This window comes from Papio anubis, chromosome 7 (assembly GCF_008728515.1).
Source record: "Papio anubis isolate 15944 chromosome 7, Panubis1.0, whole genome shotgun sequence".
Classification (NCBI taxonomy): Eukaryota; Metazoa; Chordata; class Mammalia; order Primates; family Cercopithecidae; genus Papio; species Papio anubis.
In genome coordinates this window covers 4,233,117-4,260,771 of record NC_044982.1, presented here as the reverse complement: position 1 = coordinate 4,260,771, position 27,655 = coordinate 4,233,117, and the positions used below count along the sequence as shown (strand labels likewise).

The 27,655-nt window shown below is 45.6% G+C and overlaps 1 protein-coding gene and 1 non-coding gene across 14 annotated transcripts in view; one reads left to right on the top strand and one right to left on the bottom strand.

Annotated features, from left to right (window-relative positions):
• The window catches only part of MOK (MOK protein kinase), an 83,339-nt gene extending 66,243 nt beyond the window's left edge, over nucleotides 1–17,096 (bottom strand). For 6 of the 13 annotated variants that reach the window (XM_003902292.5, XM_017961546.2, XM_017961549.2 and 3 more), the window contains exon 1: nucleotides 16,864–17,096. In XM_003902292.5, coding sequence (XP_003902341.3) covers nucleotides 16,864–16,870 — 7 coding nt within the window. In that variant the 5' untranslated portion in view covers nucleotides 16,871–17,096. The remainder of the gene's footprint in view (nucleotides 1–16,863) is intronic. The other 7 variants (XM_017961550.2, XM_009212288.3, XM_031667820.1 and 4 more) reach the window with 4 other exon arrangements.
• An 8,053-nt stretch (nucleotides 17,097–25,149) lies between these two features.
• On the top strand, nucleotides 25,150–25,223 carry TRNAI-AAU. Its single transcript has one exon. It is a non-coding gene; the product is annotated as a tRNA-Ile (tRNA).
• The last annotated feature ends 2,432 nt before the right edge of the window (nucleotides 25,224–27,655 follow it).

The following is a 27,655-nucleotide window of genomic DNA, read 5'->3' as shown; positions in this document are numbered from 1 at the left end:
TCTCAAAAAAAAAAAAAAAAAAGATTTATGAGGGGTCACTCTATTTAATTTTCTATACTTCTGGCATGCTTGAAATTTTCCATAATAAAAACAAAACAAAACAAAAAATAAGGCCACTTGTGGTGACTCACACCTATAATCTCAGCACTTTGGGAGGCTGATGTGGGAGGACTGTTTGAGCTCAGGAGTTTGAGTCCAGCTTGGGCAATATAGTAAGACCCTATCTTTACAAACAATGACAAAAAAATTAAGTGAGCTAGGTGTGGTGGTGCGACTGCAAAGGGCAGGAGAGAAGAGGGGAGAGGAGCAGATGGACATGGCTCTAGACAGACCTAAGCCCCTCTGCAACAAACAACAAGCCTGTAAGTTTTACACATCGGACATTTTCTCTGGAGCAAAAGAGCGATCTTACCTAAACAGAAATGCAACTTACCCCTCCTGCCCAGGAACATCAAGTGCCTTTCCGAGGTCAGGGCTCCAGCCCATCGGCCTGGGCCTGGCCAGCAGAGATGGGTGGTCTTCCCTAGGAATTTCACCTGCACATGCACAGGGTCTGTTGGCTATTCTCATTTGCAATCCAAGTCCCTGCTGAATCCCAATGCTCTTTTTTTTTCATTACTGTAGCAGAGTTTTAAACTATTTGGCTTGCCTTTTCTATGTTTTGCTATGTTTTACTTTAACTTATTTTACTTGTTTTTTACTTTTATTCGAATACTAGGAATGTCAGTCACGTGCCAGAGCACGTTCTGTTACCACCCTTTTAAGCCACAACTCACTGGGGCAAGAAACGCAAACAGCAACCAATAAGGTGGTCAAGCTAAGCAGGTTCCACCCAGTAGGCAGAGAAGTAGACCACTAGCTCTCACAGGAAAATGAACTGATAAGTATGCAGAGAGTAAAGCTGTGAACAGTGTGACCAAAGCTGAAAAGTCATGAGAGAGTAAGAGGCTAAAGGGGCCATAAATGGGCTAAAAGTAAACAGGAGTTAAAGATAAGCAAGACAGATCTACTAAAGTTGAACACAGGCATACCCTCCGACCTAGAAATTCCATTTCTAGGTTAGATACCCAAGTGAAATATGTTCGCCCGACACAAGAATGTTCACAGAAGCACTGTTTTTAATAACCCAAAATGATAAACAACAGTAGACTAGATGTGATGGTTAATACTGAGTGTCAACTTGATTGGATTGAAGGATGCAAAGTATTGATCCTGGTGTGTCTGTGAGGGTGTTGGCAAAGGAGGTTAACATTTGAGTCAGTGGGTTAGGAAAGGCAGACCCACCCTTAATCTGGGTGGGCACCATCTAATCGGCTGCCAGTGCAGCCAAAATATAAAGCAGGCAGAACGGAAAAGACTAGACTGGTCTGGCCTCCCAGCCTACGTCTTTCTCCCATGCTGGATGCTTCCTGCCCTTGAACATCGGAATCCAAGTTCCTCAGCTTTGGGACTCAGACGGGCTTCCTTGCTCCTCAGCCTGAAGACAGCCTATTGTGGGACTCTATGATTGTGTCAGTTAATACTCTTTAATACATTCCCCTTTATATACATATCTATCCTATTAGTTCTGTCCCTCTAGAGAACACTAATATACTAGATAAATAAGTGCAGTATATCCACACAATGGTATACTATACAGTAATGAGAATAAACAAAGTACAACTACATATGATATGGCTACATCTCACAAACATCACATTAAGCAAAAGAACCTAATTGTAAAGAGTTCACATTGTATGATTCCATTTATATAAAGTTCAAAAACATGCAAAACTAAATACAACCCACAGATAAAGGAAAATATCTGCAAATCATATATCTGATAAGAAACTTGTATCTAGAATATATAAATAAGTCTTATAACTCAATAATACAAAGACAACCCAACTAAAAGGTGATCAAAGGATTTGGTAGACATTTCTCCAAAGACGACATAAAATTGACCAGTAAGCTATGAAATGATGTTCAACATTATTAGTCATTAGGGAAAAGCAAGTCAAAACTATGATGAGATACCACTTCACACTCACTAGAATCAAAAAGATAGGTAACAAGAGTTGGTGAGGATGTGGAGACATTGGGACCCTCATACATTGCTGGCAGGAATGGAAAATGGTGCAGACACTATGAAAAACACTTTGGCAGTTCTTTGAGATGTTAAACAGAGTTACCATATGACCCAGCAATTCCACTCCTACATATATGCTCAAGAGAAACGAAAACGTATGTCCAAACAAAAACCTGTAAGTCAATGTTCACAGTAGCATTACTCATAATATCTCAAAGGTGGAAAGCACCAAAATGTCCATCAGTAGATGAAATGGATAAACAAAATGTGGTCTATCCATACAATGGAATATTATTCAGCCATGAAAAGGAATGAAGTACTGAAACATGCTACAACATGGATGAACCTTTAGGACATTACGCTAAGTGAAAGAAATCAGGCACAAAATGCCACATATTATGTGATCCCTCTTATATGAAATGTCCAGATAAGCAAATCCATAGAGACAGAAAATAGATTCATAATTGTCTAGGGTTGGTGGAATGTGAGATAAATAAGGAGTAACCACTAATGGGTACAGGTTTCTTTTGGGGATGATGAAAATATTTTAACATTAGATTACAGTTACGGTTACACAACTCAGAAAATATACTTAAAACCACTGAACTGTATACTTTAAATGAGTGAAAATTATAGTATGTATATTTCAATAACTCCATTAAAATGGACAACTCTGTGGTGTTGGAAATCAGAATAGTGGTTACCCTTGTGGGGTGAAGTGACCGAAATGGGCTGAAGGGGACATCAATGATACCAGGAATACTGTGCTTCTTGATCTGGAAGCAGGTTTCACGGGCATGTTCACTTCACCAACTTGTATACTTAAATATAAGTGCAGTTTTGTTTTGTTTTGTTTTGTTTGAGACAGGGTCTCACTCCGTTGCCCAGGCTGGAGTGCAGTGGTGCAACCTCAGCTCCCTGCAACCTCTACCTCCCAGGCTCAAGCGACCATGCCACCTCAGCCTTCTGAGTAGCTGGGACTACAGGCACCCGCCACCATGCCCAGCTAATTGTTTTGCATTTTTTGTAGAGACAGGATTTCACCATGTTGCCTAGGCTGGTCTCAAACTCCTCAGCACAAGGAATTCGCCTGTCTTGGCCTCCCAAAGCGCTGGGATAACAGGCATGAGCTACCACGCTTGGCCAATTTGTGCAGTTTTCTGCATTATGTTATACTCTAATATAAAATTAGAAAAAACAAAACAAAACAGAGTTAGGAATAAGCAGGGAGTATAAGGAACAGAAATGACACACAGTGAAGAATATATTCTCATTAATGGCAGAATATGCATGTCTACAAATCCCTACTGCTGACATGCAAAACAAGCTGCTTTCAATACTATTCTAGTTCCTAAGAGGGCCAGTTCCCTCCTGCTCTCAGGTTTTCCTATTCTTAAGCTCCAGTTTTTTTTTCTTTTTTTTTGAGACAGAGTCTCACTGTGTTGCCCAAATGATCTTGGCTCACTGCAACTTCCATCTCCCAAGTTCAAGAGATCCTCATGCCTCAGCCTCCCAAGTAGCTGGGATTACAGGTGTGTGTCACTATACCAAGCTAATTTTTGTATTTTTAGTAGAGACAGGGTTTCACCATGTTGGCCAGGCTGGTCTCAAACTCTTAACCTCAGGTAATCCACCCGCCTCAGCTTACCACCTGCTTCACCCTCCCAAAGTGCTGGGATTATAGGCGTAAGCCACTGCACCCAGCCCTCAAGCTCCTTCTTTGTCAACGGTTATAATATGTCTCCATACTGTGAGGTGTAAGGAGACTTACTGGTCCTTACAACTGAAACTAAAACAATTCCCTTAATGCGAACTAAATGATAAAGAACACCTCTTCAACAGTCTTCCTAACAAGGAGACTAGATTCTTTTTCTCCATGGTTAGCACGAGACATCCTCTTTTGGTCTCTCAAAACAGGTCTCCACCCTATTTCCCAGGTGGCTTCCTCGTTCAAGATGAAAACCCTCTGGGAAGGGTTGACACTAACACAAGTATTACTTGGTCCTGGAAACTTACAAGAAGCAGGAGACAAAATGCATTACACTTAGAGAAACAAACAAAAAAAAGACAGGGCACGGTGGCTCACGCCTATAATCCCAGTACTTTGGAAGGCTGAGGCAGGCGGATCATCTGAGGTCTGGAGTTCAAGACCAGCCTGACCAACATGGAGAAACCCCCCTCTACTAAAAATACAAAATTAGCCGGGTGTGGTGGTGCATGCCTGTAATCCCAGCTACTCAGGAAGGCTGAGGCAGGAGAATCGCTTGAACCCAGGAGGTGGAGGTTGTGGTGAGCCGAGATCACGCCACTGCACTCCAGCCTGGGCAAGAAGAGCGAAACTCAGTCTCAAAAAAAAAAAGAAAAACAAACAAACAAATAAAAATAGTAAAAACAAACAAAAAAGGCTTGAGGAATGGAATATTATTTTAGTGTTAAGACCACTCAATTTGTATATGCGTAAATTGGTACATTAAAACTCACAGCCTGAGACAGAGCCAAGTGTTACAACTGGTCTGTGTTATGAGCAAAAGAAAGGTGGTCTACTGCACCAGGACGGGCTGCTCTCCATTATCATTTCCAGGAAAAACAACCTGAGGATGCTGAATCTCTAGACCAGCATTTTCCAACTGAGTACTACAAAACACGGCGATCCCTGAACCCTAATGGGTATTCCACAAAAGAGGGTTCCATAAGCAAATAAATTTAGGAAATACAGAGTTAAATACAGCAAAATGTGTTTGCAGAATTCCTCAATGCCTTTCCCTGCATATGAGGTGAGTCTCCAAATGGAGGTGGGTGAGGTATACCCAGAGAACACCAGTTAACATCCCCCAGCACTGCTCTAGATCACCAAACCGAAGATCTTAGAATGCTATTAGAATCCCTTTTATCCAAGGTTTCCCTGAATAAAAGAGGAACTAATCTAGCTCCCAGCAAGACACAGTTTCACAACTATTCTAGCTTTATTGTTCTTACTTGTCTTCTGGGAGAAATTGGCTAATGTAAGGTAGGAGTGAGCCCCACTGAGTCTTCAGGACAGAGCACGGTACCATATCCCTTCTGACAAAAAACCGGAAGCCATAACTTGCTTGACAACTATAGCTTAGCTAAGTCCCAGACCCTCTCTACAACTGGAAACCTAATTAAATTCCATTAAATCCCAAAACCAGGCAATAAAGATACTTTGCTGCATCTCCAAGAAGCTTCTTCAAAAGAAATGGACCAAAATACAGGCCCTGGTCCTCACCACTAATTTGTACAGTTTAAAACCTCATTAAGTAATTTTGACAAGTTTCTTGAAGAGCCTCCAAACTTGAAACTTTGTGGGAAAATTCAACAGCCTGAACATCTGCCCTTAGGCAGACCCTCATACTGACCTACCTTGCCCTATTCGTACTAGTCAAGGGATAGCTGCTGCTTGCTAAAACTCCACCAAAATTTACCCCTTCTCTTAAATGAATTAACTGGAAAGCCCAGAAATTTCTCTACAAGAAGATCAGTGTCTTTATTGTGCAGAAGAGCTCACACAACAGGCCCGGGACTTCTCTCCTTAGAAAGGTCTGCTTGCGGCCAAGTGCGGTGGCTCACGCCTATAATCCCAGCACTTTGAGGGGCCAAGGCAGGTGGATCACTTGAGGTCAGGAGTTCGAGACCAGCCTGGCCAACATGGTGAAACCCTGTCTCTACTAAAAATATAAAAATTGGCTGGGCATGGTGGTGCACACCTGTAATTCCAGCTACTCAGAAGGCTGACGCAGAAGAATTGCTTGAACCTGGGAGGCAGAGGTTGCAGTGAGCTGAGATTGAGATTGTACCACTGCACTCCAGCCTGGGCGACAGAGCAAGACTCTGTCTCAAAAAAAAAAAAAAAAAAAGTCGGCTTGAAAGGGGTTGGCCTTTGGCTGGCCTCTGGGAACTTGCATGTCAGGCTTCCACCATTTCCTAAATGGTAAGAGTGGCTCACTGTCCCTAAACTGCCTGTGCAGACAATATGGTTTATGCTAGACACCTGCTTTCCTTCTGGCAGTCTGGAATTTTGATAGGTGCTAGGCAGATAGGTGCCTATGTGACCAGTCCATAATAAAAACTCAGGGCATGGAGTCTCTAATGAGTTCCGTGATATACAAGAGTTCACATGTGTGGTTACAACTTGTTGCTAGAGAAATTAAGAGCATCCCATGTGACTCCATTGAGAGAGAATTCCTGGGCCTAGTTCCTCCAGACTTCTTCCCAGGTGCCTTTTCCCTTTGCTGATTTCACTTTGTATCATTTCACTGGAGGAAATCATAGCTGTGAGCATGATTATGTGCTAAGTCCTGTGAGTCCACCTAGCAAATCATGAAACCTAGGGTGGTCTTGGTACTCCCCATAATGCAATTATGCTATACTTCAGCCTAAGTGAATTAAACATTCATGGCAGTATGACTAAATCATCATGTTAATAAAGACTTTTTAGGCTGGGCATGGTGGCTCACACCTGTAATCCCAGCACTTTGGGAGGCCGAGGTGGGCGGATCACCTGAGATCAGAAGTTTGAGACCAGCCTGGCCAGCATGGTGAAACCCCATCTCAACTAAAAATACAAAAAATTAGCCGGGCATGGTGACCTGTGCCTGTAATCCCAGCTACTCAGGAGGCTGAAACAGGAGAACTGTTTGAAGCCGGGAGGCAGAGGCTGCAGTGAGCTGAGATCACGCCACTGTACTGCAGTCTGGGCAATAGAGCAAAACTCTGTCTCAAAAAAAAAAAGTAACAATAATAAGGACTTCTTAGCACCAGCTATATATCACACACCATGCCATGCACTGTAAACACAAAGATCATTAAGATATAGTCCCAAGTCTTGAGAATTTACAGTATGTCCCCACGCCCCTAATTTTAGGTCCTTTCCTTATAAAAGAGGGAGGTTGGAAATGGAACACTTTGGTTTAGAAAATATCAGTAGTCAAATTATGGAGTACATAGGCCAGGTGTGGTGGCTCACACCTGTAATCCCAGCATTTTGGGAGGCCAAGGCGGGTAGATCACGAGGTCAGGAGATAGAGACCATTCTGGCTAACACGGTGAAACCCTGTCTCCACTAAAAATACGAAAAATTAGCCGGGCGTGGTGGCAGGCACCTGTAGTCCCAGCTACTTGGGAGGCTGAGGGAGGAAAATGGCATGAACCCGGGAGGTAGAGCTTGCAGTGAGCCAAGATCGTGCCACTGCACTCCAGCCTGGGCGACAGAGCAAGACTCCGTCTCCAAAAAAAAAAAAAAAAAAAAATTATGGAGTACATAGTGTGTAATACCGAATACATGATGCTCTGGATTCCAATCTTCCAGGACCGGCCTGGGAAGCCTGCAAGCAGATGTCTGTCTTCCTTCTGTGTGCACCTTGTCCTCCTGTTACAGAACTGCCCATGCTCCACTTTGCGCCTTCTCCTCATAAAGCCATAAACCCTTTAAAGGGAAAGTCTACAATCTGTTCTCGTTTGTGCCATTACACTTAGAGAAACAGAAACCAACAGGAAAAACAAAAAAAGCTTGGGGAATTAAATATTATTTTAGTATTAAAACCATTCAATTTGTATATGAGTGAATCTGTACATTAACAGCCTCAGTGAGACTGGGCGTGTTAGCTCATGCCTGTAATCACAGCACTTTGGGAGGGTGAGGCGGGCAGATCACCTGAGGTCAGGGGTTCCAAATCAGCCTGGCCAACATAATGAAAACCCGTCTCTATTAAAAATAGAAAAATTAGCCAGGAGGGTGGCACGCATCTGTAATCCCAGCTGCTAGCAAGGCTGAGGCATGAGAATTGCTTGAACCTGGGAGGCGAAGGTTGCAGTGAGTGGAGATTGTGTCACTGCATCCAGCCTAGGCGACAGAGCTAGATTCCATCTCAAAAACAAAAAACAAACAAAAAACTTTATAAATAAAGATGGTATTCACAGTGTCACAAAAGTAAGAATGCCAGAAACTTAAATATCCAGTATCAAGGAAATGTTCTAATAAGCTATGAAACAGCAACAGACTGAAATATTATGTAACCATTGATAATGATGCTTTCAAATAATATTTCATGACATGGGAAATGTTCAGCCACAATTTCATGTTAAGTGAAAAAAAGGATGATAATGATCACACACACAAAACATGCACAGAAAAAGACTGAATATAGCTGGGTGCGGTAGCTCACGCCTGTAATCCCAGTACTTTGGGAGGCTGAGGCAGGTGGATCACCTGAGGTAGGGAGCTCAAGACCAGCCTGATCAACACGGAGAAACCCGTCTCTACTAAAAATACAAAATTAGCTGGGCGTGGTGGTGCACGCTTGTAATCCCAGCTACTCGGGAGGCTGAGGCAGAAGAATCGCTTGAACCTGGGAGGCGGAGGTTGCGGTGAGCCGAGATCATAGCGCCATTGCACTCCAGCCTGGGCAACAAGAGCGAAACTCCATGACAAAAAAAATAAAAAATAAAAAAAGAAAAAAAAAGAAAAGAAAAAAACTGAATATAAATATGTAAATATTTTAATGTATCTATGCCTGAGTGGGACTGAAGGTGATTTAAATTTTGTTCATTATAATTATCTACATTATTCAATGTTCGCAATGAATATGCATTACTTTAAATGTATGTAAAGGTGAACATTTCAAGAAATTTAAGAAATCAGTGAAAGTATTGACTAAGTGCCAAGAAAAACATGAACTTAAAATGAACTGTTTTAAAACTACAATATCCTTTTAAAGGAAGACAGTCATAGAGATCACGGAAAGGGGCCGGGCATGGTGGCTCACACCTGTAATCCCAGCACTCTGGGAGGCTGAGGCGGGCAGATTGCCTGAGCCCAGGAGTTTGAGATCAGCCTGGGTAACATGGTGAAATCTTGTCTCTACCAAAAATACAAAAAAAAATTAGCCAGGTGTGGTGATGCACGCCTGTAGTCCCAGCTACTTGGGAGGCTGAGATAGGAGAATCATCTGAGCCTGGGAAGTCAAGGCTGCAGTGAGCCATGATGGTGCGACTGTACTCCAGCTTGAGTGACAGACAGAGACCTTGTCTCACAAAGAAAAAAAAAGAAAATCACAGGAGGGATTGGAGGTCAATCACTGGAAGTCAAGCTGTGGACTAAGCAATTTGGATTTAAGAAAGAGAGAATTTACACAATAAATTCCAATTTGTGTTTTGTCACAGATAAATTAAGCAGACTTGCTTTAAAAAAATAGGTCAACTGTGAACTTCAAAGTGGTTTCAGCACACAAATTCAGTGTGTGCCAATGTCCCAGGCTGGCTCTAAACCATCACGACCAGCAATAAATGGAACTTGCTGCACTGGAGGTGTCTGTTGGTAGATAAAGGGGTCACTTGTTTCCCTCATGGCTCTTCTAGTAGGCAGAAGGTATGTGGTATAAAACAAGGATAAAAGGCAAGGAGAAAAAAAGAAAACGTCTCTATGAAAAAATACCTGGGAAAAGTTCCTATTCTCTCCAACAAGATCTGGCACATTTTCATAGGCCTTCGAAATTAAACAAAAAACACTGAAATGCAGACAAAGCATGATACAAAGTTCTGAAGGGCACAGAGCTATGATACTGTAAATGAAAGTCACATCCCACATTGTTGGGAATAAACAAGCACCAAAACAAAAAGAAAAACAGATTCAAGGACAAAGAGGGGTTAAAATAACAGAGTTGGATGAAAAAGAGACAACAAGGGAGATAAATGAATACATCTATATTAAGATTCTATGCACATTTATTAAACCAAGGCTTGTTTGTTGAAGTGGAGTTTAAGCCTTATTTAACAAGTGAAAATGAAGGTCAAATTCACTTTTTGTGAAACGTAAAACTTGTCAGGTTCAAGTCCAAACATTTTTATCAATGTGCTTTTTGTAAAGTTCTTTTTTTTTTTTTTTTTGAGACGGAGTCTCGCTCTGTCACCCAGGCTGGAGTGCGGTGGCCGGATCCCGGCTCACTGCAAGCTCTGCCTCCTGGGTTTATGCCATTCTCCTGCCTCAGCCTCCCGAGTAGCTGGGACTACAGGCGCCTGCCACCTCGCCCGGCTAGTTTTTTTGTATTTTTTAGTAGAGACAGGGTTTCACCGTGTTAGCCAGGATGGTCTCGATCTCCTGACCTCGTGATCCGCCCGCCTCGGCCTCCCAAAGTGCTGGGATTACAGGAGTGAGCCACTGCGCCTGGCCACCCCAGGATTTTGAGACCAGTCTAGGCAATATGGTGAGACCCTCATCTTTAAAATTAATAAATAAATAAATAAAAATGGCTCACGCTTGTAATCCCAGCACTTTGGGAGGCCGAGGTGGGCGGATCACAAGGTCAGGAGATCGAGACCACCTTGGCTAACATGGTGAAACCCCGTCTCTTACTAAAAGTACAAAAAATTAGCCAGGCGTAGTGGCGGGCACCTGTAGTCCCAGCTACTCGGGAGGCTGAGGCAGGAGAATGGCGTGAACCCAGGAGGCAGAGCTTGCAGTGAGCCGAGATTGCGCCACTGCAACTCCAGCCTGGGTAACAGTGCAAGACTCCATCTCAAAAATAATGATAATAATAATAATAAATAAAAACAAAAGTTGAGGCTCACACACAGAAGGAGATGAAAAGGATTGAGGTACCTTTTTTGAGTCTATGAAAATACTAGCATTTAAGAAAGACAAATTACTTAACTCTTCCCATGGTGGGAAAAAAACAAGACAGCTTAAACCTCATTGTAATTACAACAGATACTTTCAAAAATTCTCTCCGGGCCGGACGCAGTGGCTCACACCTGTAATCCCAGCACTTTGGGAGGTTGAGGCGGGTAGATCACCCGAGGTCAGGAGTTCGAGACCAACCTGGCCAACATGGTAAAACCCTGTCTCTACTAAAACTACAAAAATGAGCCAGGCATTGTGGTGTGCGCCTATAATCCCAGCTACTCAGGAGGCTGATGCATGAGAATTGCTTGAACCCTGGAGGCAGAGGTTGCAGTCAGCCAAGATCATGCCACTGCACTCCAGCCTGGACAACAGAGTGAGATTCTATCAAAAAAAAAAAAAAAAAATTCTCTCTGATACGATAGCAAACTGTTACTGTCTTCAAAGTATAACTTCTCTGGCTTTTTGTTTTATTTATTTATTTATTTATTTATTATCATTATTATTATTTTTTGAGACGGAGTCTGTCTCGCTCTGTCACCCAGGCTGGAGTGCAGTGGCGCAATCTTGGCTCACTGCAAGCTCCGCCTCCCAGGTTTACGCCATTCTCCTGCCTCAGCCTCCCGAGTAGCTGGGACTACAGGTGCCTGCCACGACGCCTGGCTAATTTTTTGTATTTTTAGTGGAGATTGGGTTTCACCGTGTTAGCCAGGATGGTCTCAATCTCCTGACCTCGTGATCTGCCCGCCTCGGCCTCCCAAAGTGCTGAGATTACAGGCCTCAGCCACCGCGCCGGCCTTGTTTTACTTTTTGAAACAGGGTCTTCCTTTGACATCCAGGCTGGAGAGCAGTGGTGTGATCCTAGCTCACTACAGCCTCAAATTCCTGGGTTCAAGCAATGCTCCTGCCTCAGCCTCCCAAGTACCTGGGACCACAGGTATGCACTGCCATGCTTGGCCAATTTTTTAATTGTTTAGTAGAGATAGAGTCTTGTCATGCTGCCCAGGCTGGTCTCAAACTCCTGGACTTAAGCAATCTCCTGCCTTAGCCTCCCAAAGTGCTGGGTTTATAGACATGAGCCGCCATGCCTGGCCACTTTTCTCTTTTTATAGGTATGTTTTGAAAAATTCATTAAAAAGTTGAGACAGGACCAGGCACAGTGGCTCATGCCTATAATCCAGGAGTCCAAGACCAGCCTGGGCAATGTAGGGAGACCCCTATCTCTAATAAACAATTAAAAATCTAATCCTGGGCAGTCGGGCACCGTGGCTCATGCATGTAATTCCAGCACTTTGGGAGGCCAAGGCGGACAGATTGCCTGAGGTCGGGAGTTCGAGACCAACCTGGCCAGCATAGTGAAACCCCGTCTCTACTAAAAATACAAAAATTAGCCAGGTGTCTTGGCAGGTACCTGTAAGCCCAGCTACTCAGGAAGCTGAGGCAGGAGAATCACTTGAACCCGGGAGGTGGAGGTTGCAGTGAAATGAGATCACACCATTGGACTCCAGCCCAAGAAACAGGGCAAGACTCCATCTCAAAAAAAAAAAAAAAAAAAAAAGTAAGCCCGGGCTGGACAACACAACAAAACCCCATCTCCACCAAAAAAATTTTTTAAAAAAATTAGCCGCGTGAGGAGGCACGTGCCTGTGGTCCTAACTACTCAGGAGGCTGAGGTGGGAGGCTTGCCTGAGCCCAGGAGATGGAGGCTGCCATGAGCTGTGACTACACCACAGCACTCCAGCCTGGGCAACAGAGCAAGACTCTATCTGGAAAAAAAAAAAAAAGTTCGGACAGGAAAAAAGAGTGGTACTTCAACTAGACTAGATAAAGGGAAACTTTTCCAAGTAAGGATCTGACCGATGTTTTCATTCTTTCGCTTTTTATATCCCTGCCTTCCATTTGCTGAAATAGCAAATAATAATTCACTCACAATTTATCATGTACCAGACACTGTGCTATGACCTTTACATAGATGATTTCACTTAATCTTTGAAACAATGCTATGTGAGGGTATTATCATCCCCGTTTAAAGATAAATGTGGCTGGGCGCACTGGCTCACGCCTGTAATCCCAGCACTTTGGGAGGCCGAGGCAGGTGGATCACCTGAGGTCAGGCGTTCTTGACCAGCCTGACCAACATGGTGAATCCCTGTCTCTACTCAAAATACAAAAAGTAGCCAGGTGTGGTGGTGCGCCTAAAATCCCAGCTACTCAGGAGGCTGAGACGGGAGAATCGCTTGAACCCAGGAGGCAGAGGTTGCAGTGAGCCAAGATTGTGCCACCGTACTCATTCCAGCCTGGCCAACAGAGCGAGCTCCATCTCCAAATAAAAAAGAAACTTTTAAGATGACTTCAGCTCCAGCCACCATCTGACTGCATGAGAGACTTCCAGTAAGACCTGCCTAGTTGAATCCAGGCAACCTGAAGAACCACAAGAAAGACTGTGTTTCTTTAAGCCACAAAATTGAAGCGATCTGTTACGCAGCAATAGATTACCTGAACAACGAAGAAAAGCAGCATAAGAAAAAAAAAGTAACATGCCTGAAGCTACCATGCCTACCGGCTCCAAAGCCCACACTGTTATCAACTGTACTGTGTCACTCTTTGCTCTCTACTGTTGCAAATGATGCCAAATAAAAAGAAAGACAGGAATACTCCACAGAATAACACACCTCTAAACACATGGGCATCGCCTAGAAAACAAGTACAAAAATACACCTAGAAAATCCTGAAAGACCCCTGTAATAATCTAGCATTCCCAGCCCCACTCTGACCCCAAGCTATGGATCCAGTTTCACCATTACTCACTTTTCCTGATCATTCTTCTTTAACTCTGTCTCTGTGATTTCCAGTTCTGGAATATACTCTCCACTCTTAACTATTTTTAAATCATTTATCTAATGATCAGATGTAAACCACGGGGATAAAAGGTTACAATAATTCTTAGAGTAGATTTTAAGGTAGAACGAAGAAAAGGAGAATAAAGATGTCACCACTAAACCAAGTAACCAAAAACTACCAAAATGACCATCTAAAAGAGCATACCAAACAATACTAAATATACTTTAAAAACAAAAGTTTACAAGAAGTAAATCATAAACGTAAGTTTTTTGTGTATTTTTTTGTTTTGTTTTTATTTTTATTTTTTTGCATTTTATGGTTGAGACGGGGTTTCACCACATTGGCCAGGCTGGTCTCGAACTCCTTACTTCAAGTGATCAGCCAACCTCAGCCTCCCGAAGTGCTGGGATTACAGGCGTGAGCCACCGTGCCCACCCCATAAATGTAAATTTTATATGTATACACACACATACTTTTTTTTTTCTTTGCTCTGTTGCCCAGGCTGGAGTGCAGTGGCGCCATCTCGGCTCACTGCAACCTCTGCCTCCCAGGTTCAAGCGATTCTCCTGCCTCAGCCTCCCTAGTAGCTGGGATTACAGGCGCCTGCCACCACGCCCGACTAATTTTTATATTTTTAGTAGAGATGCGGTTTCACCATGTTGGCCAGGCTGGTCTCGAACTCCTGGCCTCAAGTGATCCACCCACCTGAGCCTCCCAACGTGCTGGAATTACAGACGTGAGCCACTGTGCCCGGCCCACAAATGTAAATGTAAATTTTATATATATACACACACACACATTTTTTTTTTTTTGATACGGAGTCTCTTGCTCTGTTGTCCACGCTGGAGTGCAGTGGCGCAGTCTCGGCTCACTGCAAGCCCCGCCTTAAGGGTTCACGCCATTCTCCTGGCTCAACCTTCCAAGTAGCTGGGACTACAGGCACCAGCCACTATGCCTAATTTTTTGTATTTTTAGTAGAGACAGGGTTTCACCATGTTAGCCAGGATGGTCTTGATCTCCTGACCTTGTGATCTGCCCGCCTTGGCTTCCCAAAGCGCTGGGATTACAGGCGTGAGCCACCGCGTCCGGCCGGCACATACACACATTTCTATATAGGTGTACACACACAGTGCTAACATTACTCTTTTAAAAAGGGAGAAATACACATTTACATATTTATATATAATATATATATATATACAGAGAGTAAATTACTGAGAGTGATGCCTCTAGGTAGTGGGGTATGAAGAGTCTAAGAGAAAGGCCAGGCACGGTGGCTCACGTCTGTAATTCCAACACTTTGGGAGGCCGAAGTGGGCAGATCGCTTGACGTCAGGAGTTCGAAACCAGCCTGACCAACATGTTGAAACCCCGTCTTTACCAAAAAAATACAAGTTAGCTGGGCATGGTGGTGCACACCTGTAATCTCAGCTACTTGGGAGGCTGAGGTGGGAGAATCATTTGATCCCGGGAGGCAGAGGTTGCAGTGAGCCAAGATTGCACCACTACACCCCAGCCTGGGTGACACAGCAAGACCCTGTCAAAAAAAAAGAGTCTAAGAGAAAAAGAAGGTACGTAGATAAACCAAATGATCAAATCTAACTTCAGCAAAACTGCGACGAGCTGACATCACACACTCTGGAAGGGCCACACTGACAGAGACACAATGTCACCTCTCTCATATTCCTGGTAAAAACATTTAAGCTGAAGCTAATCGTGAGGCAACAATCAGATAAATTCAAATTGAGAGATATTCTGTAAAACACCTGGGCTGGATTATTTAAAAATGTCATTTGGCCTACAGAGGATAGTCAAAAATAAAAATGAAACTATCATTGTCATGAAAGACACAAAAGGTAGGGACACCATATTAAAAGAGACCAAAGAGATGTGACAACCGAATGCAATTTGTGATTCTTCATTGGACTGTAGAACAAATATAAACAACTATAACAGATGTTATTGGGATAAATGACAAGACTGAAATACGGACTGTATATTAGAGTATTGTATCATCGTTAAATGTTCTAAATGTGTTATTTGTAATGTGATGATGTAAGAGAATGTCCTTGTTATTGGCAGATAACTGCTGAAAGAAGTGGTGAATTATCAGTAGTCTACAACTAACTATTGAAAGGTCCAGTGAAAATAAATACACAAATGGGAGAGAGAAAACACCAGAGTGAAAGTGAGCACACAAAAATAAGGCAAAATGGTGCGTCTAAGTGAAGGACGGGTTTATAAATATTCAGTGTACCGCTCTTGCAACTTTCCTGTACATCTGAAAATTTTCAAAACAAACAGATGGGAAGAAAAAAGGAATACAGTACAAAATATGTGCAGTATACATAGTCTGCACTGTAAGTAAAAGTGTAAAGTCTTTTGTAGACTTTTGATTCTAACTACAGTTTTGTAGTGCGTTAATGAAAAAGGTAAGCATTAAACAATATCCAACAAAAGAAAATAAAAATAAAAATGCCTTGTAAAGGGTGAATGAATTATTTTAAATATTATGCAACGCACACTATTGACAATTAGAACACAATGCAAATTTAACATTATAACTACTCCTAACATAATCTTTTCACAGCAAAGGTCTGAATTTTTACTGCACCTCTGGTTCACAGCCATAAACAATTATATATGTACAGTAATAATAAAAAATCATTCTAGCTGGTTGCACTCGGATTGTCAATAATCCACAAATCCTACCAGAGGTAAATTTTTTTACCCGTTACATTTTCTAGAATGACTACCTCATTTTCCAACTCTGAAGTAACAGCTTTTAACTAAAAGGTTGCTTCAAAATGACTATTAAAAAATGGTTCCTATAAAACACTACTGCTTGACCCAAAAAATAAAATAAAGCACACAGCCCAGCTTTCCTCTCAATTGGACACTAAACCAGTACCATGAAAAGGCAGGGAGCCACACTATAAGCGCTCCCTGCGTTTCTGCCGAATGTTCAAGAAAAGAATGTCAGGTTCGAGCCAGCATTTAAAAAAATAAAATGAATCACACTCAACTCCCTAAACTTCGATGTAAGAACTACGCACCGGCACCAAATATGCCTGAACGGGACTTGGGTCGGCTCTCCGAGACCTCAAAGTTCCCAACCTAGCCCCAACCCCTCGAGCTTCCCCCAGGGGCACCGGCTTCTTCCAGCCAAGGGGGATTCGGGGTCCACATGCAGAGCCGCCACGGCAGAAGGCGACGACGCCCGGCCCCGCCGGCCCCACAGGCCCCTCAAGCTCCCCCAGTCCCTCCCGCCCCCGCCACTCGCTCTCCAGTCCCTGCCCCCATCCCTGGTCCCACTCACTCTTCATCTTGGATGCGGAAGCTGGCGACAACCCCTTGCCGACACTGGACAGAAAAGAAAAACGCAGGAAGAGTGTCCCCCTGCTTTCCACTTCCCTGAGGCGGGGTCCCGCACTAGGATCTCCGTGGTGGTCCCTCCAAGGAGAGCGTTAGCATCCGGCCGCCATGTTGTGTCCCTGTCACCCTAGCAACCGTCAGGCCCTGAACGCCACGACCTGTCGCTCGCGCGTGCGCAAGATGCTCCGCCCGTATACGCGTGCGCAGTGAAGCCCGTCCGCTCAGCAGGGTTGCTAAGCAACCTCTCCGCCGCTTCCATGCAAATACTGTGCAATTCCCCGCCTTCGCACAGAGGCGACTTTCACCCGGCTCGCTTTCTTTGCTGGCCTGGGAACTGAGCGATTTGGAACCCACTACGTGGACGATAGCCTTGAGCTTTAATTGGGCTTGGGAGCTTCTACGCGAAATTTTTTTTTTTTTTTTGAGACGGAGTCTCGCTTTGTCGCCCGGGCTGGAGTGCAGTGGCACGATCTTGACTGACTGCAACCTCCCACTCCCGGGTTCAAGCGATTCTCCTGCCTCAGCCTCCTGAGTAGCTGGAATTACAGGTGCCCGCCAACAAACCCGGCTAATTTTTATATTTTTAGTAGAGACGGGGTTTCACTATGTTGGCCAGGCTGGTCTCGAACTCTTGACCTCAAGTGATCAGCCCGCCTTGGCCTCCCAAAATGCTGGGATAATAGGCGTGAGCCACAGCGCCTGGGCAGTTTTTCTTTTCTTTTTCTTTTTCTTTTTCTTTTTTTTTTTTTTTTTTGAGACAGAGTCTCGCTCTGTTGCCCAGGTTGGAGTGTAATGGAGTGATCTCGGCTCACTGCAACCTCTGCCTCCCGAGTTCAAGCAATTCTCCTGACTCAGCCTCCTGAATAGCTGGGATTACAGGCATATCCCACAATGCCCGGCTAATTTTTTTTTTTTTTTTTTTTAGTAGAGATGGGGTTTCACCACGTTGGCCAGGCTGGTCTTGAACTCCTGACCTCAAGTAGTACGCCTGCCTTGGCCTCCCAAAGTGTTGGGATTACAGGCGTGAGCCACCACTCCCAGCTCATTCAACAAATATTATTAAACACCTGTTTGCCAGGTATTGCTCTAGGCATGTGGGATACATGAATAAAAAAGACTGGCACCAAAGCATCTCATGATATTTCAGAGCAATAGGGAGAGTGAGAAGTTCCAAAAGTATCAAAAGAGAAAAACTGATCATATCCAAAAGATTGGGTTCCAGCATGATGTTGGACTTCTCAGCAGCAAAACTAGACATAGTAGACAGAGAAGTGCAGCTTTCCAAGTACCAAGGGACAGTAACCTCTATCCTAAAATTTTCTAATTATTAGCCTAGTGTGAGGGTAAGAAGAAAGATGTGGGCCAGGCAAAGTTGCTCATGCCTGTAATCCAGGCACTTTGGGAGGCCAAGGCAGGAGGATCACTAGAGCTCTGAAGTTCAACACCAACCTGAGCAAGATAGTGAAACCCCATCTCTACCAAAAATACAAAAATGAATCAGGCGTGTTGGCACATGCCTGTGGTCCCAGCTACTTGAAAGGCTGAGGAGGGAGGATCCTTGGAGCCCAGAAAGTTGAGGCTACAGTGAGCCATGATCATGCCACTGCACTCCAGCCTGGGTGACAGAGTGAGATTCCATCTCAAAAAGAAAAAGGAAGGAAGGAGGGAGGAAGGGGGAGAGGGCGAGAGAGAGAAACCAAGCAAGAAAGATGTATTCAGATATGCACGATCTCATTTACTTTCCGTGAGCCATTTCTTGGGAAACCAATGAACAATGTTCAGAACCCAAATGAAAGGTAAGTAAAAGAGGCAGCAACCTGGAATCAGGAAGCAGAGGACCCGACAAAGAAAAAGGGGAAAGGGATTCCCAGGATGGTGGTGAAGACCCGCCCAGGATTAAACTGCGGCAGGCCTGGAGAACCACCAATCCAGGTTAGACCAGGAGGATGGGAAGCTCTGAAAGGATATCTCCCAACTTAAACACAGAAAACAATTGCTACATTATCTCACGTATTTGATTACATTAAGAGCAGTTTCATAATTCTGGCAGAAAGTCAGTGACTGTTACATAGAAAAGTAAGCAAACCAAATGCAAAGGAAAACAAGAAGTTCCATTAGAAAGGAATGTAATTACAGTACACTATGTGGCTCAGTTGAGAACAGTGTTGACATAGGCATAGCAATATAAACACTGACTATTGATTTCAGTAAAACTTGGTAGTATTAGTATTTGGGGATGATGAGAGAGGTTTCGAAAGTGTACATGCATTGGGGGAATGTTGGCAAAAGAACCTCACTTAGCATAGAATGAAGTCAATAGATAAAGTCTAAAATTGAAACAAAAAAAAGAATTAGAAGTAAAATCATATATTTTAGATTTATTGGAGTAAAAAAAGAAACTGCTTGAAAAGCTCATAGTGGGCAGGACATGGTGGCTCACACCTATAATCTTAGCACTTTGGGAGGCCAAGGTGGGAGGATCACTGGAGCCCAGGAGTTCAAAACCAGCCTGGGCAACATAGTGAGACCTCATTTCTGTAGAAAAATATATATATAAATAAATTTAAAAGTTCACAGTGATTGCCTCTGGGGAGTTGGATTGGGCTGCAAGGAAGGGGTGGAGTAGGAGAATACTATCTTTTATAATAAGGCTTTTAGTATTATGACTTTTAAAACTGCAATTGTTTTACTTTCATAAATATAAAATGTTAATTTCAAAAGCTTCGTTGTATGTTTATTAAGAAAAATCAGAAAATCAGAATATTAAATGTATAAACATTTAATAGGAGGAAGGCCAAAGATGGCCTGAAATCCACCGGAAGCCAGGAGACAGCCTGGGACGGTCTCCCTGGGAGCCTCCAAAGGAAGCAACCTTCCCGACACCCTGACCTTGGATGTCTGCCCGCCAGAACTGTGAGGCCATATATTCTGTTGTGTGGCCACTTACCTTTGTAAACATTTAATAGGGTTTCTTTTAATTTTATTTCTAAATAAGTTCGTTTAGAAGAATTCAATCTGTTTTATAAATTAAAGCTTTACTCAGGAATGCATGAAACTGTACATGTTACGAGTTATGCATTGAATCGTGTCCACCCGAAAAGATGTTAAAGTCCTAACCTGCAGTACCTCAGATTGTGACCTTTCTTGGAGATAGGGTCTTTACAGAGGCAATCAAGTTAAAATGAGGTCTTCGGCCTGGCACAGTGGCTCATGCCTGTAATCCCAACACTTTGGGAGGTCAAGGCGGGCATATCACTTGAGGTCAGGACTTCAAGACCAGACTGGCCAACATGGTGAAACCACGTCTCTACTAAAAAGACAAAATTGGCCGGGCGCGGTGGCTCAAGCCTGTAATCCCAGCACTTTGGGAGGCCGAGACGGGCGGATCACGAGGTCAGGCGATCGAGACCATCCTGGCTAACATGATGAAACCCGCCCTACTAAAAAGATACAAAAACTCAGCCGGGCGCAGGCGGGAGCCTGTAGTCCCAGCTATCCGAGGCTGAGGCAGGAGAATGGCTGGAACCCGGGAGGCGGAGCTGCAGTGAGCCGAGATCGGGCCACTGCAATCCAGCCTGGGCGACAGAGCGAGACTCCGTCTCAAAAAAAAAAAAAAAAGACAAAATTAACTGGGCGTGGTGGCTCACGCCTGTAATCCCAGCTACTCAGAAGGCTGAGGCAGGAGAATCGCTTGAACCTGGGAGGCGGAGGTTGCAATGAGCCGAGCCAAGATCGCCATTGCCCTCCAGCCTGGGCAACAAGAGGGAAACTCCGTCAAAAAAAAAAAAAAAAAAAAAAGGTCTTCAGGGTGGCTTTAGTCCATTATGACTGGCATCTGCACAAAAGGGGCGAGTTAGACACAGGGACACACAGGGAGAAGAGCATATGAACATGCAGGCAGAGATCAGGGTGAAGCTTCTACAAGCGAAGGAAGGCCAAAGTTGGCCCGAAATCCACCGAAGCCAGGAGACAGCCTGGGGCGGTCTCCGTGGGAGCCTCCGAAGGAAGCGACCTTCCCGACACCCTAACCTTGGACATCCGCCTGCTAGAACTCTGAGGCCATATATTCTGTTGTGTGGCCAACACAGCGGGTCGTTACTGTCAGACCAAAGGTTCCAGCTTATAAACAGAATGAAACATTTCATAAGTTGAGTTTAAAGAAAATGGATTATTTAAAATGCACGTGGGCTCCCCGCCCCACATTAAAAACAAAACACAAAACAAACAAACAAAAAAACAAATACAAGGCGGAGGTTGGAGTGAGCCGAAATCGCGCCACAGCACTCCAGTCTGCGCACAAGAGCGAGACTCCGTTTCAAAAGCAAAAAGCAAAAACAAGCAAGCAAGCCCGAATGGTATTCTGTACCACTTAATTCTAGAAGTATGTAGATTTGTGTTTTCGTCACTCAAAGAATGAGAATTAGGGTTTGTCTAAGAAGAGCTTTAAGAAGGGGTGAGAAGGGGAGGGAGAGGTCCCGGGGACAGAAAACTGCTCGCCCGCGCTCGCCCTACGACTGCACGTGGTCGCCCGAAGCCTGGGTTCGTGACTGACGGCGCAGGTCTCGGGTGCCCTCTAGCGGCCGACATCAGTCACTGCGCCCCCGCCCCGGCGTGCCCAGTCCACTCCGCCCACCTGGGACGCGCGGCTTGAAGTCCCGGGAATGCCACGGCTGCACCCACAAGGGTCGGTCAACTCGGCTTCCTTCAGGAGACCTTGGCTGACCACCCGCTGTGTGCCAAGCACTGTTTAGGTGCTGGTGAAATAGAGCCCACTGCCCCTGGAGTTCGCTCTAGCGGTGGGAGGCGGACGGTTAGCAGCGGGAATAAGCGATGGAGAGGGGTCGGGCCGGGAACCGCAGGGGTCCTGGGTGCGGGTTGCGATTGCAAATGGGGGCATCGGGGAAACCTCGCTGAGTAAATGACATTTAAGCAGCGACCACGACGAGGAGGAGGAGTTTTGACATTGTCTGCAGGAAGAGTGGTCCAGGAAGAGGAAAGGAAGCGCAAAAGCCCCAGCACAGGAGCAAGGGCCAGGGAGGAGGCGAGGGGGCTGCCGCGGAGGGAGCCGGGCAGGGGTGGAGGAGGGCAGAGGAGAAAGGCGCAGGTCCGGTGGTGTCTTTTTTTTTTTTTTTTAGATGGAGTCTCTGCCTGATGCCCGCGGCTGGAGTGCAGTGGCGCGATCTCCGCTCGCTGCAAGCTCCGCCTCCCGGGTTCACGCAGTTTTCCTGCCTCAGCCTCCCGTGTAGCTGAGACTACAGGCGTCCGCCACCGCGCCCGGCTAATTGTTGTATTTTAGGCAGAGACGGGAGCCATTGTTAGCCAGGATGGTCTCGCTGATCTCCTGATCTTCGCGGATCCCATTCGCCTCGTGCCTCCCAAAGTGTGCTGGGATTATATGGAGCCACCGGGCCAGGTCTTTTTTAAATTATATTATATTTATATTTATTTATTTTTATTGAGACGGAGTCTCGCTCTGTCGCCCAGGCTGGAGTGAGTGGCGTGATCTCGGCTCACTACAAGCTCCGCCTCCCGGGTTCACGCCGTTCTCCTGCCTAAGCCCCCCAAGTAGCTGGGACTACAGGCGCCCGCCATCACGCCCGGCTAATTTTTTGTATTTTTAGTGGAGACGCTGTTTCACCGTGTTAGCCAGGGAGGTCTCAAACTCCTGACCTCGTGATCCACCTGCCTCAGCCTCTCAAAGTGCTGGGATTACAGGCTTGAGCCACCGCGCCCGGCCCAGGTGGTGTCTTTCAACGGGATGTTACCCTGGGCGTAGGGTTGTCACCCTTGGCATAGGGTTGTCAGATATAGCACAGGTATTCTTTTAGTATAAGTATGACCCAAATACGGCATGGGACATACTTACACTAAAAAAAAAAAAACTTCATTGTCCTTCTGCAATTCAATTTTAACCCGGCATCTTGATCTATATTTGCTAAATTTGGCAGGCCTTTTAGGGCTGGGGCAAAAGGGGAGAGTGTGAACAGAGAAATGACTTGATCTGACTGTTTTAAACCCATGTGACTCTTACCTATTGCTATGCCAGTGTGCTAGGTTCTGGGCATTCATTCAGCTGTAAGCAAAATGGACAGGATGCCTGCACCCCCACCCGTGTTCTGTGAGACGGCTTCCCCTTTGGCCTGCTCCTCCATCCTTGTCCTTTGGACACTGTAAAGTGCTCCAGACTTCAGAAAGCTTGCCCAGCCTCCCAACACACCACCTAATCTTCTCTATTCCCTGTAATATCCGCCTTCCTTGCTATGCGGTGAGCTCCATGAGGACAAGGATTAGGTTTCTTTGACTCACAGCTGATTGGGGGCCAGCCACTGCCAGACTGAATGAGTATGTCTTCACTGAGTGTCCGTTTTTCTAAACCTGGTCCTCTAGCCTTGCTCGTGGAGGGTGACCTACCTAACATCCTTTACATAAAATCTGTTCAAATCAGCTAGACTTGGTTTCTGCTGCTTGTGACATGGAACCCTGACGATACATCAGTCCCGGCAGTTTAGTGGAGTAATCAGAGCAGAATGTATAGTGTTAAAAATCTGGCCGGACGCGATGGCTCACGCCTGTAATCCTAGCACTCTGGGAGGCCGAGGCAGGCAGGTCACTTGAGGTCAGGAGCTCGAGACCAGCCTGGCCAACATGGTGAAACCCCATCTCTACTAAAAATTAAAAAAAAAAAATTAGCCGGACATGGTGGTACGCACCTGTAGTCCCAGCTACTTGGGAGGCTGAGGCAGGAGAATCGCTTGAACCAGGGAGGCATAGGTTACAGTGAGCCGAGATTGCGCCACTGCACTCCAGCCTGGGTGACAGAGCGAGACTCTGTCTCAAAAAAAAAAAAAAAAAAAAGCTGGTGCTCGCTGCTGGTGCTCCTGGAGTGGGAGGGCCACAGCACAATACCATAGTCAGGCCCTGTAGGAGACCAGCAGGCCTCTGTGGCAGGCACGGTGGTGGTTTTTCTTCCCCGCCTTTTCCTTCTCTCTCTCTTTTTTTGCATATAGATCCTATGCTTTAAGGGGTGGGTACCATCGTTGCCCACCCAGTGGCTCTTTCAACCCTTCTACCTTGTACCATGTGATTTATTTACGTGCTCAGTTAAGAGAGAGGGCAAAACGAAAACATTTTTTCCGACACTAAAAAAAAAAAAAGGCCGGGCGCGGTGGCTCAAGCCTGTAATCCCAGCACTTTGGGAGTCGAGATGGAGATCACGCAGGTCAGAGATCGAGACCATCCTGGCTTAACACCGCAGGAAACCCCATCTCTACTAAAAATACACAAACTAGCTTGGCGAGGTGGCGAGCCTGTAGTCCAGCTACTCTCGGGAGGCTGAGGCAGGAGAATGGCGGAACCCGGGAGGGCGGAGCTTGGCAGTGAGCTGAGATCCGCCACTGCACCCAGCCCGGCTAATAGAGCTTGTGACTCCGCCTCAAAAAAAAAAAAAAAAAAAAAAAAAGGAGAGAAAACTATGGTGGAATCATTTAAAATGACATTTGTAATTGTTTAGGGATATGCTTATTCTAGAATATTAAATACAAAAAGAAAGATAAAAAATAGACTGCTTCATTGAGCTGAAATCGCGCCACTGCACTCCAGCCTGGGAGACAGAGGGAGATTTCGTCTCAAAAAAAAAAAAAAAAGAGTGCTTCATATAAGGCTTTGGATTCTGTGTGTGTGTGTGTGTGTGTGTGTGTGTGTATATGTGTATATATATTATATATATATAAAAATACACGTGTGCAGTAGGAAAAAACCCGGCAGGAAGGAAGCCAAGACCCCAGCGGCCCTTGTTTATTGGCCGATAGGGAATTCGGTGGTTCTTTTGTCCTTTGTCTGGTTTTCTGTAGTTTCCAAGCTTGATTTAACCATGCTAAAGGCCTCTGTTACACGAAGTTTCCACGCTGCAGGATTCTCGGAGATAAAAACAACATTGAGTTGGCATGTTTGAAAACCTTCTCACTGCCGAGCTAAGCCTCCCATGTGCAATTTGCATTTTCCCTGTGAAAGAAAGCCGCCTTCGCTGTAGGCAGCCGCCTCCCTTCTCCTTGAAGTCCCCTAGGTCTCAGTTTCTGCATCGGACCAATGGAGATGACTGTGAAGAGGTCGAAAGTCGCTGCCGGGGCGAAGCGGAATGCAGCCAGCTGCGAGGACTCTGCAGGGAGTCGCTAGGGGGCGGGCGCGGGCATGGAGCCCTCTTAAACACTCTGGTGGCATTCTAACGTCAGGTGGCCGGTTAGCTCAGTTGGTTAGAGCGTGGTGCTAATAACGCCAAGGTCGCGGGTTCGATCCCCGTACGGGCCAGTCTGGCATTTTTGCTTTTTTTTTTCCCTCTATGAATTCTTTTTGCAACTCTTTTTAAAAAATTCCTTTCTGGTACTGTAACCGGCGTGCATGCAGGAGCGAATTGCGGAATCTTTTGGACTCGGCCCAGAGGTTGTCGAAGGCGGCCTGCTGGTGAGGAACTCAGCGCGCGCTGGGGCGGTGGCTCATCACCCCGAGTCCGGGCGCCCGCCACCACCTGAAGGGTCTGTTTTAGAATGCCATTGGTTAGGCCTTTTACATTTGTCATTTTAAAGGACACTCGGGACATCCAAACCAATGCACATCCCCCACCCCACGTTTTCTGAGGCTGCGTCTGGCCTGGAGGAACCGCCCAGTGAACACAGGTGCTCCCAGATATCACCGCCTAGTGTTCCTTGCAGAGAAGTCTTAGAGTTGAAAATTCAGGTCTGGAATGAATGCATTCCACAGATGCGTATGGAGAGCTACTGCATGCCCAGCACCGTTCTAGGCTGGGAGCAAAACGGTGAGACACAAACCCCAACCCGCGTGGAGACAGTGACCAGCCACAAGATGACTGCCATGTTTTTAGTGAGGCGTCCAGGTTGTGGAAGTCTCTGGAACCCTTCTCTTGCTCCCCCCCGCGTTTTCTTTTCAGAGAGACATCCTAGGCTTCGCATTTCTTCCTCTTAGTTCTGCATTTTGCAGCCAGAGCAAGTGGATGAATTTCTCACTCGGTTCAAGTTTCTAGGGTGGTCAGGTGTGTTCAGTTAAACACAAGCTCGTTGTATAGGGTTAATGCCATTTTACGTCAGGATCCGGCAGGGGCTACACCTGTTTTCGAAAATTCTACAGTGGAAACAGCTACTAGCTCTGACCTAAATAAGAAGCAGCTCAAAATCTACAGACCTTGGTAAGTGCCCAGGGTGTAGTAAAAGTTCTCAATAAATGCCAGTCGATGGCGCTGCTGCTATTATAAGCAAAGTTAGGAGAGCCTGGGGCAGCCGACACCCAAAACAGACACCTGGACACCCGATGGATGTCACATATTTTAATAGTCGTGCCAGGCACGTTGTTAGATGCAGGGACACAGCATGGAGGAATCGGTGGAGGTTGCTGCCCTCAAGTTTCCTGAGCTTGAAGCGGTTTAGAATATGCCACGGTGGCATAAAAATTACTTTGAGCAAAAGGCATTTGAATTCCTGAAATCTGGCTGGGTATGGTGGCTCATACCTGTAATCCCAGAACTTGGGGAGGCCAAGGCAGGCGGATCACCTGAGGTCAGGATTTCAAGACCAGCCAGACTAACATGATGAAACCCCGTCTCTACTAAAAATACAAAAATTAGCCGGGCGTGGGGGCGGACGCCTGTAACCCCAGCTACTCAAGAGGCTGAGGCAGGAGAACTGCATGAACCCAGGCGGTGGAAGTTGCAGTGAGCCAAGATCGTGCCACTGCACTCCAGCCTGGGTGACAGAATGAGACTCTGTCTCAAAAAAAAAAAAAAAATCCTGAAATCTCGTATCTGCCAAAAAGCAGAGCTTCCCAAGATCTCAAAATAAGTCAATTGTCAGGCCAGGTACAGTGGTTCACGCCTGCAATCCTAGCACTTTGGGAGGCCTAGGCAGGTGGATCACCTGAGGTCAGGAGTTTGAGATCAGCCTGGCCAACATGGCGAATCCCCATCTCTACTAAAAATGCAAAAATTAGGTGGGCGTGGTGGCACGTGCCGGTAATCCCAGCTACTCCAGAGGCTGAGGTGGGAGGATCACCTGAGCCCAGGAGGTCGAGGTTGTAGTGAGCCAAGATCCTGCCACTCCACTCCAGCCTGGGTGACAGGATGAGATCTTATCTCAATAATAGTAATAATAGCAATAATAATAAAATTGTGGTAAGATACACATACTATAAAATTCACCATTAAAAAATAACACAGAAGGGAGCAACGTGAATGCAATGTATTGATGAGGATGATGGTGATCTTCCAGAACCTTCTCTGACACCACCCAGGCCCCCAGCCTTACTTTACTGGCTTCAGCACTCATCATACTGCGCTGCAAATGTTAGTTACCTCCTCGTCGGCACCTAGACTGTATACCCCCCGGGGCGGAAACAGCGATTTATCCACCAGGTGCTTAATAAGGGTTTGTTGACCAGTGAACCTCCTGCTCTCCCTGGGGAGAGGAGCTCGGACATGTGTACACACCTGCAGCTACAAGATTCGGAGGGCGCACAGAGCCTCAACCGTAAGAAGGAGAGGCGATCAGGCTGAGGAAGATGGGGCATTGGAGCCGGATGGATGGGGGGGCGGTGTGTTCATTCATTCGTTCACTCATTCGTTTATTCATATTTATCCATCCATCATTCATGACCTGAGCGTGTATTGTGTTCTGGGCAGGACCTGTGCTGGGCACCGACTGAGTAATTTATCATCTCTCCCTTCAAGTGCACCC